The sequence below is a fragment of the Chiloscyllium punctatum genome, chromosome 3, assembly GCF_047496795.1.
Source record: "Chiloscyllium punctatum isolate Juve2018m chromosome 3, sChiPun1.3, whole genome shotgun sequence".
NCBI lineage: Eukaryota > Metazoa > Chordata > Chondrichthyes > Orectolobiformes > Hemiscylliidae > Chiloscyllium > Chiloscyllium punctatum.
The window spans coordinates 130,313,195-130,332,289 of record NC_092741.1 but is presented as its reverse complement, the minus strand read 5'-3'; the positions used below and the strand labels follow the sequence as shown (position 1 = coordinate 130,332,289).

At 39.2% G+C, this 19,095-nt stretch overlaps 1 protein-coding gene across 4 annotated transcripts in view; it reads right to left on the bottom strand.

The window, feature by feature from the left end:
* Window positions 1–19,095, bottom strand: part of mcph1 (microcephalin 1) — a 333,731-nt gene that overhangs the window by 15,347 nt on the left and 299,289 nt on the right. For 3 of the 4 annotated variants that reach the window (XM_072560569.1, XM_072560579.1, XM_072560560.1), the window contains exon 14: window positions 4,727–4,964. The exons of the other annotated variant lie outside the window; for it this stretch is intronic. In XM_072560569.1, coding sequence (XP_072416670.1) covers window positions 4,727–4,964 — 238 coding nt within the window. The remainder of the gene's footprint in view (window positions 1–4,726; window positions 4,965–19,095) is intronic. 4 annotated transcript variants of the gene reach the window in all.

The window sequence follows — 19,095 nt, the reverse complement described above, 5'->3', positions numbered from 1 at the left end:
CAGCTGCATAAACCGTGAATACAAGAGAGGCCAAAGGCTGGGAATTCTCTGGTGAATAATCACCGCCTGACTTCCCAAACCTTGTTCATATCTAAACGCCACAAAGCATGATTGTGATTGAATATTTTCCACGTTTCTAGGTGAATGCAGCTTCAAAGAATATCCAATTTTCCACTAAGTTTCTTTTTTGTTACAAACATGTAAGGTTCCTAAGTCAGAAATGAAAGTGAAGAAATTCAGGTTTTGAAGGCATTGTCAAAACACCAATCTTTCCCATGGATAATGGAGATGCCCCAAATTTCATTGTTGCATCATTCCTAAAACTCAATTAATTTTTACATTTTATTTTCACAACCATCCATGAACCACAAATGTGACAGATGTGAAAAGAGCAGCACTGGTCTCGATCTTGGAGCTGCAGATTTGATGGCACAGCATCCCTCATTTCAGAGATATTTCTTTTTCACCTGGTCTGCAATTTAATTTTCCACCAATAATGCCTAATATTCTGACACATCCAAGTTATTAGCATCATTCATGTCAGCTTGTTTCCAGTTCCATCCAAGAGGAAGGCTGACTATGACACAGCATCTCTGGTTATTACTTCATGTATTTAACATTTGAACCATACAGTAAAATGAAAACATATGTATGCTGGTATCAGCGGAGAAATTGGTTTTGCAATGATTTCACTCACGCTGAATAGCTGCAGACTACTTCACTGTAGACTCAAAGATAAAGACCATTTAGGTAAGGCATCCTTGTTCCTGAACCATGTTCCTACACCAGTCAGTACTTTAATGAGAAGGAAATGAAAACAAAAGAAAATGACTTGACGACACTGGGAAATAAGCGAAAAAAAAATCAACTTGTGAAACAAACTCACAGGCATTCTTCCCAGCATAGTTTGCTGAATTACTCTCTCTGATCCCACAGCTGCTTGGTTGCCTCCTCCACATTTAATTTCAACTTTCTGACTGCTACCATTGATCTGTCGTCTTTTTTAGCTCTTTCAGTTTTAGATTTCCCTATGGTTTCTTCCCTAGACAATTTCTCCACAGATTCTTTCCTTTCTTTTAGCCAGCCTGGTCTGCATTCATGCACGTGAGTGTTTTACAGCTCTTTACAGTTTCTATTTCGGCAAAGGAGGAGGAAGAGAAGTCAAATTTAGAAAAAAGATAAAGATAAAAAATGCACCAGAAAACAGCAAGGAGGAAGTAAGTTCATGGTAGCTCATGAATAAAGAAGAATATTGAAAAGTAAACAAGAAAGCAGGAAAAGTGAAGGAAAAGTAATATAAAGAGAAGCAAAGAGGGCAGGCAAAAACTACAGAGGCCAATGTGTGCTGCCATATATACATACATACAGTAGAATATACACATTATAAATATATACAGTAATGTAAGTAAACAGTACAAAACCACTACCAAAATGTATTAAAATATAATCTAAACATATACACAGATAGAACAAATAGTTTCTCATTTGACATGTAGAATTTACAATCTGATTAATTAGCAACTCCCTTTCACATTACATAAAAATAGTGTGCTGATTCCTACTGTCCAAAATGGCAAGCAACACAAAACCTGTCCTAATACAGAATTCAGTACTCCTGAGATGACAGAAATTAAAGTTAACAAAGGAGCAAGGTTGAACTCAAAGTTGTCACCAAATCTTGGAGTTCAAATGATGATACATTTGCAAGAATTTTGATTTGAGACACTATTTAAATATTAGTTTAGATTACAGTTTTGTACTCAATCCTTGCCATCAACTGTCACTCATAAGTACTACACAGTTTACATAAACCAGTAAGTACTATTGAAGAAAATATTCAACTATCCTCCAATGCTCAAATTAAGTCAAAATGATAAAATTTGGTATCATCCTTCTGCTCTTGCATTATGCTACCTTAACATTGCATGGAATATGGAAGATAAAGTCACCACAGTTTGACCAGACCATAGGGCTGCTCCTTCATTAGGGAGGGATAGCTGGTGGTGGTTTAATCTGAGGGTCAGGTTGGGGGAGGGGAGACACCGAGGAGGAGAGTCCTTCATGGTAACTTCAACCGAAAGTGTGAATTGAACCCATGTTGTTGACATTACTCTGCATTGAAAACCAGCCATCCAGACGACTGAGCTAACTGATGTCCAGGAAGGAAAATTCATATTACTTTTAAAAAAAGCAAGTAAACTGATAACTCGAAGATTTACTTTGGAAACAGCGTGCAAGTAGACCCACTGTGCAAAAGATTTCCTGATACATTTATTTCTATTTTTGGTAAATTCTGTGCAAAATGTGACCTGTTCAACTGAATTTCAGGTTAGACAAGCTTATTTAAAAAAAATCAGAACCATAAAAGACACTGCTCCAAGCTGCGACATATATTTCATTGCTGTAAAACATTAGCTAATCTCAGTGAATTTGCAATCTGTTTCATCAGCGTGTCAAGCCCAGGTGATTTTGCAATCTATGGATTGAAATATTTGAGAGTGACTTTACTTGTAGAATTAATTACATGCAGTAATAAGTACTCTGGAGTTTGTAATTAAATAGCATCATAATTCTATCATCGATGATAAAATGTATTGACTTAAGAAAAGGCCAACAAGCCTTTACAACTGTATAAGCACTCATTTCTTGAATTAAAATATTTCTAATAAACTTTTGATAAAATTCACGTAAGAGGCATTTAGGCTTTAATTATACAACAACAGTACACCTTCAGTTGGTTGTCCACGAGGTTTGATGTAAAAGTAGTTGTGTAATTTGGGAGATAGTTGTTACACAAAATTGAAGCCAAGTTAGAATTCAAGACAAAGGAGACCATTACAAGCAGATAAACATTTACCAGTATATCACTCATCTGGCTTTTTCAATGGACCCAAGCTATCCACTGGATCTATTAAACTTTTAAATGTTGTATTGTGCAAACATTTCAGTGTCTTGTTGGAAGCAGTACATTTGTTGGTTTCCTCAAAACATTAAAAATGATCAGCCCTGGAACTGAGCACCAAGCATCCAGGCAAACCATTGCAATGCTCCATTGTCCCTCACCTTAAAGACATGCAGTTGGTGGTATAAATGAGGATGGCTAGCTCTACCACCTATCAACTTTACAGGAACCAGATAACAGCAAATTAAGACTGTGTTTATGTACTGAAAGAAAACTGTTCCAAAAAAAGGATGTGGAAATTAAAATGCCTTTTTTTGTAAATTTGTCAATAATTCCACCTTAACCTGCATATCTAGTGACTATCTACTTGTCAGAATGTTAAACAACACTCAAAATTGTGGTGCTGGAAAAGCACAGAAGTTCAGGCAACATTTGAGGAGCAAGAGAATCAACATTTCGGGCATAAACCCTTTATCAGGCTTTCCTGATGAAGGGCTTATGCCCGAAACATCGATTCTCCTGCTCTTCGGATGCTGCCTGACCTGCTGTGCTTTTCCAGCACTACACTCTCGACTCTGATCACTAGCATCTGCAGTCCTTACTTTCTCCTGTTAACCAGGACTACTCACTGATGATTCTACAGTAGTTAGTTCCATTCACAATTCTTCTGATGATGAATCAGTCCATGCCAATGAGGCATGGACAGCATCCAAACATAGAGTTACAAGTGTGAGGTTATATTTGTGCCAATTATGAAACTGGCAATGATCCAGTAAGAAAAACTTTAATTAAACTTCACTCTGATCTGCAAAGCATGGCCATTGCTAAATTCCAGGTCTTTAGACTCTCTGTTGACAAGGGGTTTAGTCAGACCAACTATGCTGACACAAGATTACAAGAACAGGTCAGGGAACAGAGTCTGGGTACTCTGTATTATCTGATTGTTAACTACTGAGCTCAAACTAAGAGTGTGGTAGAATACTCTCATGTCACCTGAATGCTGACACCTCAGCAACTATAAGTAGCTTAAAATCATGCAGGAATAAACATTTAATTTATGTTCTACTACTGAACTCATTCAGCTCTCTGGGTAACACTTGGACACACTGTCTGCAATTTGTACACTCTATAGGATGGCTGCAGGATTGTATTCTTTCATGGAATGTGGGTGTCATTGACAAGATTAGCATTTGTTTTCTATCTCTAATTACTCTTAATAAAATGGTGAAGTTCCATCTTCTTCAATCACCGCAACACCTTTGGTGTAAGTACACTTGTGGTATCAATGGGAAGGAAGTTCCTGGACTGGAACCCAGTGACTGGTGACGTAGTTCCGAGAGAGGGTGGTATGTCGTTTGGAATGGAACGCTACAGATGGAGTGTGGGAACAGAAAAGATCAAACTAAGCTTACTCAACAACACATCCCAGTCCTAGCACCACAAAAAGCACAAAGGCAGCAATCATCATGATATCATCACTTCAAGCAGGACTTTTAATACTTCTGGCTTGGACATTTAGTATTTCTTCAATAGCACTGTATCAAAACTCTCGTATTCCTACATAACTGTTTTGGGAGCATTAACAATACAGTGACTGAACTGATTCAAGGACAAAGCTGATATTTCCTTTTTAGGGCAATTAGGGGTGCTAAAAAAAACTCCTTGCCTAATTTGGAAATAAAAGTAAACATACTTAGCAAGTGCAATGCAATGAATCATCCTCTCACTAAATAGTTAATAAGAAAAAAAAAAGTCCCAATATTCTCTGCCCCCTTCACTGACTGACATGCGTTTGCAGGATTTCTTCATTGGCTAAACACTTACCAAGTATCCAACCTTCTGATAAGTGTCGACTTCCAGGAGGTCTCTTTCCCTTGTACTGTCCAATACAAATTTCAGCTTTGCGTAAAGTTTTGCACACCTTGCCCCCACACAACTGGATCAGTTTCTCAAGCATTAAGGTAGGTGGTTCACTTCTGGGTGAAATGAAGATCAGAGGCTGATTTGCAAATAAATCCTGCCGATAGGATCCTATTGCTGACTGTTTTTCTAACCTGCAGATCTGTTTATAGAAGAAAAAATGCATTTTAAATATCTCCACTGTGCCACACTTAACATTGAAAATAGTTTACAGTTAAGTCAATATCAATTTACAAAATGCATAGCTGAAGAGCCAACTTGTGAATAGTGACTAAATTAATGGAATCGTAGCAAACTTCCCTAAAGAAAATTGCTTGGTTTATTGTTGCGACTCACATAAAAATGTCCCTTAGGCTTTGCCACGTCACACAATCAATCTCAATTATTTTCTATTGAGGCTTGGGGGTTGGAAGTGTCGAGGAGTGGGGAATTATAATTTTAAAGCTCACTCAGACTTGTGTCCAGGACCAATTAATTAGTTGTTGTCCTTGACTTTCATGATAATTTTGAATTGATAAGAACAATTACGTTCATTGATCACAATCAATTTGTTGTTTGTTCTTTGCCAGATTTTTTTTCAATGGTGGTTTTGTGTCAACAGGAATGCTCCATTATTGTAGAACAAGAAAACTTAGTCTATCCCCTCTCATTGGAACTGAATATACAATCAATAGCAGTTTCAATCATTGAAATGATTTGAAATATAACTGCTACAAATGAAACATAAGGGCAGAAACTCTGATTTAGACTGGGAACAAGGACGAATGTAAAATAAGCCTCCAAACGTACCAAGCCCATTTACGAGCATATTCCCATCACTAGGCCAATTGAAAAATGATGGCTGGTAGGGTAATGGCTACCTGCCCAATGGAGGATAGCCAATACAAGCATTCAAATTAAGTGTTAAGGAAACTGAAGAGATGCCAACTGAAATGTTCCAGTCAACAGTTGGGACTTGACTGTGGCCTCATCCTGGGAGTGTGTGAGAGTGTGAGTGTGAGTGTGAGTGTGAGTGTGTGCACATCTGTCTGTCTGTGAGGAGATAATCCCAAAAAAACCTTTCTAACATCCCCTCACCCTCTCCCCACAACCTTATGTTATGAAGCCAAATTGGCAGATCATACAAAGATAGGAAGGATGGCAACTTGCAGGGAGGATACAAAGAATCTGCAAATGGACGTGATAGATTAAGCTAATGGCACAAAATATGGCAGATTGATGATCATATAATATATCTTTGAAATTTCGCTGATGTCTAGTGTTGTACTTCATTAATCAAAGATGATCAACCAAAATCAAGCTAACCATTGTCATTCCAGTTTCTGGTGTATCCTCTTAATTTACCATGACCACTGATGTATCTGGAATTTCAGCGACCATCTGTGCATTTGAGTCGAGTAAGAATCTATTTATAATTGGGAACTGGTTGGTAAAACAATCACAGTGAGCATTAATGATGCTCATAAACAGATGGTATTCACATCATTAGATCTAAGTGGGATGAAACATGCAGACAATTTTGCAATAGCTGGAGTTAGAATTACTTCAAACTCTACAACAGGTTGATTATTAGAGAAGAGGAGCTTTGGTCATAAGTTCTAACTTGCTGGTCCTGAAACTCAATCTGCATGAAATCTGTTTTTCCTCTCTTTCATGCAATTCATCAGTGTAATGATATTGAGCATGGTTAGATGGTTTTCAGAAAAACATGTTACAAACCCAAATAATAACTGCATTATTCTAAGTCGAGGAAAAAGTGGTACAATGATTACATTTGTGAGATAAAAATTTGGAAGCAACATTACCAACTATGGGTACAAGAAAAATCTTAGATTGTAGACTGCATTCCCGTACTGTGCCTCAGAACTGCCTGTTGGCAGAATTAGTGGATTTACTTCACAAATCACTCAGTGTGATAAAAAGGCTGATTGTAACAATATATTTTGTACTTAGAGATAATATTCCATTGGGAATGCTTGATAAAATACTTGGCAATTGATTCCAGATTTTGGCAGATATACAACAGTGTTTGAAATATTTTCAGATACAAAAAAAACATGCGCAATCTCTAGATTCTCCTTCTTAAAAAGTTTCCATTGGTTGTACCACAGACTATATAAAATAAATCATTTTTATATGTACTCGTCTTTCACAGAAAGAAATCGGGTTAAAGAAGAAACAAATTCTTAAACATGGAATCAGCTGAGTCAACATATTTTTAAACAGGTGTAACCAGCCTTCTTTGTCTTCTGATCTGGAACTGAAGTTTTTCTCAAGGGCAGGAAGACTGAATATATGATAAAGTTATCCTACTGCATAAATCTGACCAAAATTTCCAAGAGGCAAGTGTATTGTTGAACCATCAATGGGTGCATGATTGACCTCTTTCACAAGTAACTAAAATATGCAAACATTCTGCCAAAAAGGAATCTAAAATATGACCAGAAGGTGCACCAACCCCAGCTTGGGGCAATAAGTGATCACAAATAACTGCTGCCTTGGAAGTGTGGTCATATCCTGAGAATAAATTCAAGAAATGCAGCAACAGTTTGGAATCTGGAGTAACAAATTATCTGGACACATTTGTAGATCAATACAACAGAATACCCAGTATCTGGATTAGGGGTACTGGAAGAACACAGCAGTTCAGGCAGCATCCAAGGAGCTTCGAAATTGACGTTTCGGGCAAAAGCCCTTCATCAGGAATACCCCGTAGTAGTTTGTCTATAAATAATTAAACTTGTACTCATTACATACAAATGAAAAAACATCACAAAGATCCCTGAGAAAAGGGATTGGCAGGTTATTTGGGATTGATATGTTCAACATATTCAGTTATTTAGACATCAATCACAGTATAGACTCACAATCAAGGGGGATCTAAGATGAAGAACAAGGTCAATAGAACATGGAAACACAAAAGATGTTATGCATAGTTTTGAAAGATGGATAGAAGAGATATGATTCAAAGGTAATTTGTATCAGAATCAAACTTGTACACAGAATCTGCTTTGATGAAAAGAGGTACATGCGGTCCCATTACCAATTTCCAAGGTACTATGGGCAGCATGGTGGCTCAGTGGTTAGCACTGCTGCCTCACAGCGCCAGGGCGACTGTCTGTGTGTAATTTGCACATTCTCCCCATGTCTGTGTGGGTTTCCTCTGGGTTCTCCAGCTTCCTCCCACATCCCAAAGATGTGCAGATTAGGTGAATTGGCCATTCTAAATTGTCCATAGTTGTTAGGTACATTAGTCAGACGGGGGTGGGTTACTCTTTGGAGGGTCAGTGTGGACTTGTTGGACCGAAGGGCCAGTTTCCACACTGTAGGGAATCTAATACAATCTATCATTTGACTTTGTACTTCTGTTTCAATGTACTTGTAAAATAAACTGGGGCCTTATGACACATCAACAAATATGTAAACGAGAGAGGCTTCTCCTGAGATAATTTTAAAATACAAATTCCATATTAACATTTTCCCAAACAAAATCCATATATTGTACCTGTACTTAAAAATACCTGACTTAAATAATAATATATCTATGTAAATACATATTTCAATAAACTAAATACAAACTGTGGAACTGGAGGACAACATTAATTCTGCTCTTTACCAACATGCATAATTAAATTTGTCATTTAACCTCTAGGGAGTCAATTAACCCCAGGTAAAATCTACACCATTCCCACAAAGTGAAAAGTGAGAATCTTGCCAGCTCTAGTTAGATCACTGCTGGAGGGGAACAGAATCCCTGATTATTTTTAACCCAAGTGGTAGTTATCATGCAATCCAATCAAAACTGATTAAAGTAAGTACTGTATGTTGCAGAGGGTTGAAGGCTAGCTATTAAGAATCATAGAATCCCTACAGTGTGAAAACAGGCCCTTTGACCCAACAAGTCCACACTGGCCCTCCAAAGAATATCCCACCCATACCCATTCCCCTACCCTGTTACTGTACATTTATCCTGACTAATGTACGCAGCTTACACATCCCTGAACACCATGGGGCAGTTTAGCATGATCACATCATTGGACTGTGGGAGGAAACCAGAGCATCTGGAGGAAACCCACCCAGACATGGGGAGAATGTGCAAACTCCACACAGACAGTTGCCAGAGGCTGGAATCGAATCCGGGTCCCTAGCTCTGAGGCAGCAGTGCTAACCACTGAGCCACCATGCCACCCTAATTCTGCCATTAGCAAGAAATGGAAAAAAAAAGTTATTTGAAGGGCACACAATCCAAATTTAGACATGCCCTCCATGAATTATTTTAATGGATGGAAAGTCATTGGGAGGATGGTGGGGTAAGAAATTCTCAATATGTGTTCCTGACATGTAACATATTATAACAGGAGAACTGATGACAAAAATTCAGCCCACATCTTTAGATTAGTCTAAAGAGAGGCTCATTCCAAGCAGCTCCATGATGCAGGACATTGTTCTCTATGGTCTGTTCCCAGAACTACAAGACAAACATCAACTGTGCTTGGAGAAGCATCAAATTGTTGAAAGACCCTCTTTGGTCTGCCTGAAACTTGTTGATCTTCTAGAACAAGGAGTTGACTTCTGGCACATTCTGAAGTCCAGGACCACGTGCTGAGGGACACACTCAAGTTTGGGTCAGCTGCTGCGAAGGCACAGTGGGGAAAGACGACGTCTAAGGTCTCTTGTTTATGTTCAAAGGCGATTTGTTCAGTTAGCAGACCCTCCCAATGCCTCAAATATATGTAAATATAATCTTGTACAAGGAAGAAATACCTTTGGTTTGTTTGCTGATAGAGTCAAACTACGTTTGCTTATTTTCTTCATATGCTACTGTACAGAACCAAACTGCTTTAGTGACTATGTATATAAAGGTATTTTTATGAATAAAGTATATTTTTGAACTATGTAACTGCCTAATGCTATGTGTTTGCTAGAATTCAGGACCCTGAAGGTGGGCATTTCACTTGCACAGAGTTGCCAGCTACCTGAGGGCTGTCAGACAATCAGAGACTGGCAGTTCCTCATTGCCATCAGGGGCAGAAGGAATGGTGACAGCTGCTGGCATTGCACCCAACAAAGGCCCATGAACACCAAGCGATCCAAGGCCAAAGGTGTTGACAGTGGAATAGAAGCATAGAAACTAGGAACATGAATAGGCCATTTGGGCTTTTAAGCCTGTTCTACCATTCAGTATGATCATGGCTAATCCTCTAACTCAATGCCACATTTTCAAGTTCTCTCCATATTCCTTGATGTCTTTTTATCAATTGCTTTCTTGAATATACTCAGTGATCTGGCCTCCACAGCCTTTTGATTGAAACAGGTTGACCACCCTGTGAATGGGGAAATGTTTCCTCACCTGTGTCCAATATGGCCTCTCCTGTATCCTGAGACTCTTGATGCTAGGTTCCCTAATCAGAGGAAACATTTGCCCTGCATCTAGTCTGTCTAGCGTTGACAGAATTTTATGTGCTTCAAATAGATCCCCTCAAATCCTTCTAACCTCTCATAGCTTTTGCTTTGCTTGCCTTTATTGATCAGAGCATTGAGTATAGGAGGTGGGAGATCATGTGCAGCTATATGGACATTAGTGAGACCACTTTTGGAGTACTGTGTGCAATTCTGATCTCCCTGCTACAGAAAGGATGTTGTGAAACTGAAAGGGTTCATATAAGATTTATAGCGATGTTGCAAAGATTGGAGGGTTTGAGCAACAGAGGGAGGCTGAATAGTCCGGAGCTATTTTTCCTGGAGCTTTGGAAGCTGAGGGGTGACCTAATAGAGGCTTGTAAATTCGTGAGGGGCATGGATAGGATAAATAATTTCTCCAGGGTGGGGGAGCCTAAAACCAGACGGCAGAGGTTTAAGGTGAAAGGGGAAAGATTTAACAGGGACCTAAGGAGCAATTTTCTCACATAGAGGGTGGTGAGAGTATGGAACAAGCTGCCAGAGGAAGTGATGGAGGCTGGTAGAATAACAACATTTAAAATACATCTGGATCAGTGCATGAATGGGAAGGGTTTAGAGGGATATGGGCCAAATGCTGGCAAATGGGACTAGATTAACATAAGATATCTGGTTGGCATGGTTGATTCATAGAGATGTACAGCATGGAAACAGACGCTTCGATCTGGTGCTGACCAGATATCCAAACCCATTTGCCTGCACTTGGCCCATATCCCTCTAAACCCTTCCTGTTCATATACCCATCAGATGCCTTTTAAATGTTGTAATTGTACAAGCCTCCACCACTTCCTCTGGCAGCTCATTTCACACATGCACCACCCGCTGTGTGAAAACAATTGCCCCTTAGGTCCCTTTTATATCTTTCCCCTCTCAACCTAAACCGATACTGTCTAGATCTGAACTCCCCCACACCAGGGAAAAGACCTTGCCTAATTATCCTATCCATGCCCCTCATGATTTTATAAACTTCTATAGGGCCACCTGTCAGCCTCCGATGCTTCAGGGAAAACAGCCCCAGCCTATTCAGCCTCTCTCTATAGCTCAAATCCTCTAACCCTGGCAACACCCTTGTAAATCTTTGCTGAATCCTTTCAAGTTTCACAACATCCTTCCAATAGGAAAGAGACCAGAATTGCACGCAGCATTCTTAACCAATGTCCTGTGCTGCTGCAACATGACCTCCCAACTCAGAGACTCAATGCTCTGACCAACAAAGGAAAGCAAACCAAATGCCTTCTTCATTACCCTATCTACCTATGACTCTACCTTCAAGGAACTGTGAACCTGCACTCCAAAGTCTCATTTCTTCAGCAACATTCCCCAGGACCTTACCATTAAGTGTTTAAGTCCTGCTCTGATTTGCTTTTCCAAAATGCAGCACCTTGCTTTTATCTTAATTAAACTCCATCTTCCACTCCACAGTCCATTGGCCCATCTGATCACGATCCCGTTGCACTCTGAGGTAATCTTCTTTGCTGTCCACTACACCTTTAAGTTTGGTGTCATCTGCAAACTTATGAACTATATCTCCTACGTTCACATCCAAATCATTTATATAAATGATGAAAAATAGTAGATCCAACACTGATCCTTGTGGCACTCCACTGGTCACAGGCCTCCAGTCTAAAAAGCAACCCTCCACCACCACCCTCTGTCTTTTATCTTTGAGCCAGTCCTGTGTCCAAATGGCTAGTTCGCCCTGTATTCCATGAGATCTAACCTTGCCAACCAGTCTCCCATGAGGAATCTTGTCGAATGCCTTACTGAAGTCCATACAGACCATATCTATCTCTCTGCCCTCATCAATCCTCTTTGTTACTTCTTCAAGAAACTCAATCAAGTTTGTGAGACATGAGTTCCCTTGTACAAAGCCATGCTGGCTATCCCTAATCAGTCCTTGCCTTTCCAAATGCATGCACATCCCGTCCCTCAGGAATCCATCCAACAATTTGCACACCACTGATGTCAGGCTCACTGATCTACAGTTCTCTGGCTTTTCCTTAGCACCTTTCTTAAATAGTGACACCATGTTAGCCAACCTCCAGTCTTCCGGCACCTCACCTGTGACTATCCACAATACACATACCTCAGCAAAAGGGCCCAGGAATCACTTCCCTAGCTTCCCACAAAGTTCTAGGGTACACTTGATCTGGTCCTGGGGATTTATCCACCTTTATGCATTTCAAGACATCCAGCATTTCCTCCTCTATAATTATGGTCATTTTTCAAGATGTTGCCATCTATTTCCCTACATTCTATATCTTCCATGTGCTTCTCCACAGTAAACACTGATGCAAAATACTCACTTAGTATCTTCCCCATCTCCTGCGGCTCCACACATAGGCCGCCTTGTTGATCTTTGAGGGGTCCTATTCTCACTCTAGTTAGCCTTTTTGTCCTTTATGTATTTATAAAAGCCCTTTTGATTCTCCTTAACCCTATCTGTCAAAGCTATCTCATGTTCCCTTTTTGCCCTCCTGATTCCCTCTTATTACCTCATACTCTTCTAAGGATTCACTCAATCTCTCCTGTCTGTACCAAATGACATATGATTCCTTCTTTTTATTAACCAAAACCTCAATTTCTCAGCATTCCCTACACCTACAGCCAGAGTTGGTCAAAGGGTCTGTTTCCGTGCTGTCTAACTCTGTGACTCTAGACAAAGGCCTTGTTGAACCAATCCCTCCTCATATGACGGTCCTGCCATCTCCAGTATCAGCCTTGTGTACCTTTGTTTCCCTCCCTTGATGGCAAGTATATCTTCTTTTAGATAGGGAGGCCATAAGTGCACACAGAACTCCTGGTATAGGTCGCACCAAGGTCCTGTTTAACTGGAGTAAAACATCTCTACTTCTAAACCCAGATCCACTTGCATAAAGGTCAATATGCCTTTTGCCTTCTTGATTGCTTAATAGACCTACTTTAATTGACTGGCATAGGAGGACATCCAGATCCCTTTCTACAGCCACACTTACCAATACACGACCATTTAAATAATACCCCACATTTTTGCTTTTTAACTTCATATTTATCCACGTTCTATTGCATCTTCCATGTGTTTGCCCATTTCCTCAACTTGTATAGATCACCTGAAGCTTTCTTGAATCTTTCTCATAATCCCACTTAGTTTTGTGCTATCAGCAAACTTGTAAAGGTTGCACTTGCTTCCCTCATCCATCTCATTTATATAAACTATGAAAATGTTGGAGAGTGAATTAGCCCTGTGGCACACCACTAGTCACCATCTGTCACATTCAATTTAGTTACATTCTGTTTCCGTCTGTCAACCAATTCCCAATCCATGCCAGTATATTACCCTACATGCTTCAATTCTGCCCACTAAACTCTTATGTAGGACCTTATCAAAAGCCTTCTTGAAATCCAAGTACACCACAATGTCTAATCTTCCTTCAACTACTTGACTAGTCAGACCCTTAAAAAACTCCAGTACATTAGTTAAGAATGATTTCCCTTTCATCATCCCGTGCTGACTTTATCTAACACTGAATTGTTGCCAAGTGTTTTGTTTTCACATCTCAGATAAGGACCTTAGGCTATTGGTCCTAGGGTGGGGGGGGGGGGGGGGGGGGGGGTGGTGGAGAAGAGAGAGAAAGAGAGCACGAGAGAGAGAGTGTGTGTGAGAGAGAGAGAGAGTGTGTGTGAGAGAGAGAGAGAGAGTGCGAGAGAGAGAGAGAGAGAGAGAGCGAGAGAGAGAGAGCGAGAGAGAGAGCGAGAGAGAGAGCGAGTGTGAGAGAGCGAGTGTGAGAGAGCGAGTGTGAGAGAGCGAGTGTGAGAGAGAGAGAATGTGTGAGAGAGAGAGTGTGAGAGAGTGAGAGTGAGAGTGAGAGAGAGTGTGCATGTGCACGTGGGGGGGGGGCCGCATTGGTGTGAGACGAGATCTGGCTTTCACTAATATTCCGCATGTTGATCCACTGGTACCCTTGATGCCAATGAGGGCCATTTCCCTAGGTGGCCACTACCAAACTTAACACATTATACGGGACGGGCCTTTGCAAGACATGGGAAAAGCTGGGTAGCTCTTACTTCATCACTGAGCAACCACTTAATTACAAGTGGCTCTAGGATAATGGGTGACAATCAGTTCATTAATGAGCTGAATTATTATCTATTACCAACTACCAGGAATTTTGCATCAGTTCCCTCCACATAACTGTATCAGCGGAGGTTTTGCTACCACTGGGAGACTGAAGTAGCGTTTCTCCAGTGATTGAGTTGGTCTCACCAAAGTGTTGTGCAGCTGATGGGTTGGATGACATTCTGGACTTATACATACGGTGCATTTATTCAAATTATAGTTGACAGAAAATGGTTTTGGCTTTTCATACTTTTGGCTTTTGTAGTGTGAACTGTGTACGTGACGTGAGCAAACCATAGCAAAATGGAATGTTTCTTTCAGTGAGTCTTTTGCTAACCCACAAATGTATGCTGAAATTTCAAAGTGAACAAATATTAAATGGCAGAACCACCACTGTGGTATTGGTTAAAAATGTGATGACAGCACAAAACTAAGTAATAACATAGTTGAAGCTTTATGAAAATACAATTCAGTGCCTTAGCTTACATAAATAGCTCTTTTAAGCTGATGTCGTTAACATTGATGAGTTAAAACAGAAAGAAAATCGCAAATTGGATGAGATGTAACAATAAAGGTGATAAGCAAATGAAATGCAAGAAGGTTGGACACATGAAAAATTAATTATATTATCCAATACATACCTCAGCATAAAAAGACAACAAGAACTCACATTATTTTTCAAACTGCAGCAAGATGTACAAAAATAATAAGTATGGTTTGCTAATATAAAAAGATAGAATTATTAAAGATAAAGATTTCATAAAATCACAGAATCCTTACATTGTGGAAGCAAGCCAGTTGGTCCTTGCGTTCACACCAATCCTTTAAAAAGCATCCCACACAGACACACCCTGCTACCATATGCCTGTAGCCCTGCATTCCCCATGGCTAATCCATATAGCCTGCACATCCCTGGACACTATGGGCAAATATGTATGGCCAATCCACCTAACCTGCACATCTTTGGACTGTGGGGGGAAACTGGAGGAAATCCACATAGACATGGGGACAATTTGCAAACACCAAACAGTCACCCGAAGCTGGAATCAAATCCAGGTCTCTGGCGCTGTGAGGCAGCAGTGCTAACCACCGAGCTACGATGCCACCCCAGACCTAATGGACTTCACTGACTCCCTGGAATTTCTTAATCTTGTGTTTTTAAAAGCACAAATAAATAATAAAGCATGCATGCAAAACAGCATTCAAATTTGACTTGCACCACTAATCCTCCTCAATCATTGAGACTTTCAATGTCTCTCTGACTTTCAGGACAGGTTAGAATTCAAAATCAGTAATGGGAGCCTAGTTGTGCTGCGCTGAGTACCCTGTTAAAAAAATAACTTAATAAATACCACAGAAATGAATCTGGCCATTGTGCCTTGCAGTTTCAGCTGGTCTCTGTAAAACATCAAAGATTGTGCATAATAGCTCCTTTGCTTGTTCAAACAGATTTCATTCAATCAGTTTCTCTGCATGAATGGTATGAAGGCTTATGAGTGATGTGATGCATTATGTCTTTAATGCATTATGTCTTTTAGCTGCTAAGCGCAGAAGTTAATTAAAAAGAGAAAATAAAAAAAATACATAAAACTCATGTCTGTCACACATCAGTGATGTTGAAAAGGACAGTGGTTTTGCTTTTGACTAAGTGCCAGAAACCTGCATGATTAAACACTTCACTTACGTGAACTGTTGCCTCCTGCCATTTCAGCTGAGATGGATTATTACAAAAAAGCTCAAGTAACTTGGTAGTTACTTACCTCAAAAATAACCTCTATTTGTCTGCAATTGAAAACGTGACAAAGCATACGATCATATCTTTCACCTCATTTTCTCAAGCAACTGCAAATTGGTTTGGCACATAACCATGAAATAAATAATTATCAATTCCTTATCTGAAGTATTAAAAAAAGCCATATGATGCTGTATAGCATACATTTAAAGGATAAGGAAGTTTTGTTTAAATTTTCTTTTTTTTTCAAATGTTATCTTTAACATCAACCTGAAGGCTTTCAAGTACAATCTCTTACAAATTACAGCTCTGCTTTAAAAATTATTTCCTCTAAGTTGATCCTTCAACCCTTCTGATAAAGAGCTTATATTTGTGGTCTGAAGCCAGAGCTGCGTAGTGGTTATACTTTAGGAGCAGTCATACAAGAGCTTGGCCTAATCATCCTGAGGTTGAGAGTTCATATCCCACCATGGCCATTTGAGAATTTGAATTGAACAAATCAAAAGTTATTATCGATAGAAATGATCATAAAGCTGTTGGATTGTCCTCAAAGTCAAAATGATTGCATGTAAGGATGTCTGTAGTTCTTGATCAAAAACATCAAGTCATTCAGTCATGTAAAAATCAATACAAATAACAAATAACAATGAAAATGAACAATAAATGCTGCCTATGGCACATACACCCGTAATATGAGACAGAGTTAAAAATGCACTCCTATTTCCAAACGCCTGCCATTGAAAACCCCTTGTCAGACACTGCAATCTCATTCATGCTTCTACGTACAATTCTCCAAATGTTTAAGAGACAAATGATAAACACTTTGATGTGACAAGGCTGAATGTAAAACAATAAACTGACTATTTCACAATTGTTCATTGAACAAAAATCTCCTTGTACTAAAATTTACTTTCAGTATTGCCCACCAGCACAACTTTGACAATAAAAAAAATGACAGGTATTCCTCACATTTCAAATGTTCACTTTGCTTTTATGAAAGACCTATATTAGCACCTGTTTGTGAATCTGAAGATGATTTTCGCTTTTAGAAAAAAAGTTGAAATTTTTTCCCATATAAATCATGCATCTTCGCTTTGTGCTATTTTCGGTATATGAAAGGTTTCCTGGGAACGCTCTACTTTTGGATAGCATGGGATACCTGCACACAGTGTCCACATTGACAGTATAAAATGCAACATTTCCAGCCATGGCTTTTGTTTAGCCTGGTTGATTCCACCCTAACATAACTGGTTATCATTCTCAGAAATTTTCCAATATCAGACCAACTCAAATGCTACTTTAGCTCCAAAACTCCTTCTGCACGATTATCTTTCTGTATTTCACAGTTAATAGCTGGAGTATGTGGCTTTGCAGCAGTACTTAGACTGGGGTTAAGTGGCATTTACTGCTGTTTACAAAGGAGTTACACTAGGAAGCTTCCCACAAAGGAAAAGAGCTGGTGTAAATGCTATTGCAGAGGGAGCCTTTTATGAGATTCTACTTATTCATTTCCAGTGATGCAAAAATGTACCTTTTTATTGTTAAAAATTTGAATATATTTTTCTTGCATGAAAAGAAATACACTGAATATGAAGTATTGCGTCATTCTTTTATTTCCTTTAAACTGCAATTATCCCCTGTTTCAAAACAGATTGTTTTCCCTTTAACTTTGACACTATAGGGTTCAAATGAGAATAAGATAACAAAGGAGGAAGAAATCGAGAGATTCATTAAGTTTGTCCTATCCATCATCTAACCCAGCCTCCCATTTTCACTCCCACTGTATTGTGATAAAATTATTTCGCAATCTTCAAAGCAGACCATAACAATGAACATCTTCAATTCTGAAATCGGTGAGTTAATTTTGTTGGTATCACAATCGTTATCTTTTGTTGAATACATGTTTTGATTGATCCACATCAATGATAATTTGACAAATTTGAACACTTCTCCGACTCTGATGTCAACAGGAAGTGAAATAATACAGTATGGACCAAGTGAAGCTGTTGAAGGATTCATCCTCAGAATAAAATGAAGAGGTGGTGGTAGAATAGTAATATCAGTAAATTATTAGAGCATGGGTCAATGTTCTAAGGAATCACACAGAGTGATTCTCAGCTATAAATGGAGTTCAAATTCCATCAGGACTAACAGTGAAATTGGAATTGTATAAAATCTGTATTTAAAAAAAAGTTTAGTGGTAACCATGTAAACATTGATTATCACTAAAAGATAATTTGATTCACTCGTGTCCTTTAGAAAAGAAAAATTGTCATCCTTATCCAGTCTGCCCTTCACATAATTTCAATCCCACAGAAATGTGTTGCCTTTTCATGGTCCTCTGTCACGGCCTGGACAGCCAAGCAGTTGAAGGACAACTGTAAATGGGCAATACCCACACTCCAAGAAAGAATTAAAAATAACAAATTATCTTTCCATAACATCTTAACACAGTGAGATGTCCCTCGATATTTTATAGGAGCACAACAGAACCATGTTGTTGTGACAAAAAAAGTAGAAGTGTCCTGAAATTGCAAGTCCCAATGAAAATGGTACTTCCCATTAGCATGGAGGTAGGAGTGGCATCAGGCTGCCTTTGAGTATGCACATTTTGTGGAGGCAATTTTCTTTAAATCATCAGCTGCCTCCAGTTGGATTTTGGCATCACTGTAGCGGCAAACCCAGTGTGCACATATTAGAAGGCAGGTCTGAACTTCGCAGTTTCGGTGTTGCAATCTTTTGAGATTATCAATGGTAAGGATAACTGTGCCCTAAAAGCACATAAACCCCTTGCCAAACCTATCAAGATATGTCAAACCAATCAATAATCTTCAAAATGTTTTGGATTTGAATGAAGCGATTTTCTCAATAGAGTATATTCTGCCATATGGAATTTTAAGCTATGGAACTTATTTATCTCCTGTTGGCTAAGTACTAGTGAATATTAGATGATTTGTCTTGGTAGGTGACAGGGAACTATGAGTTGTC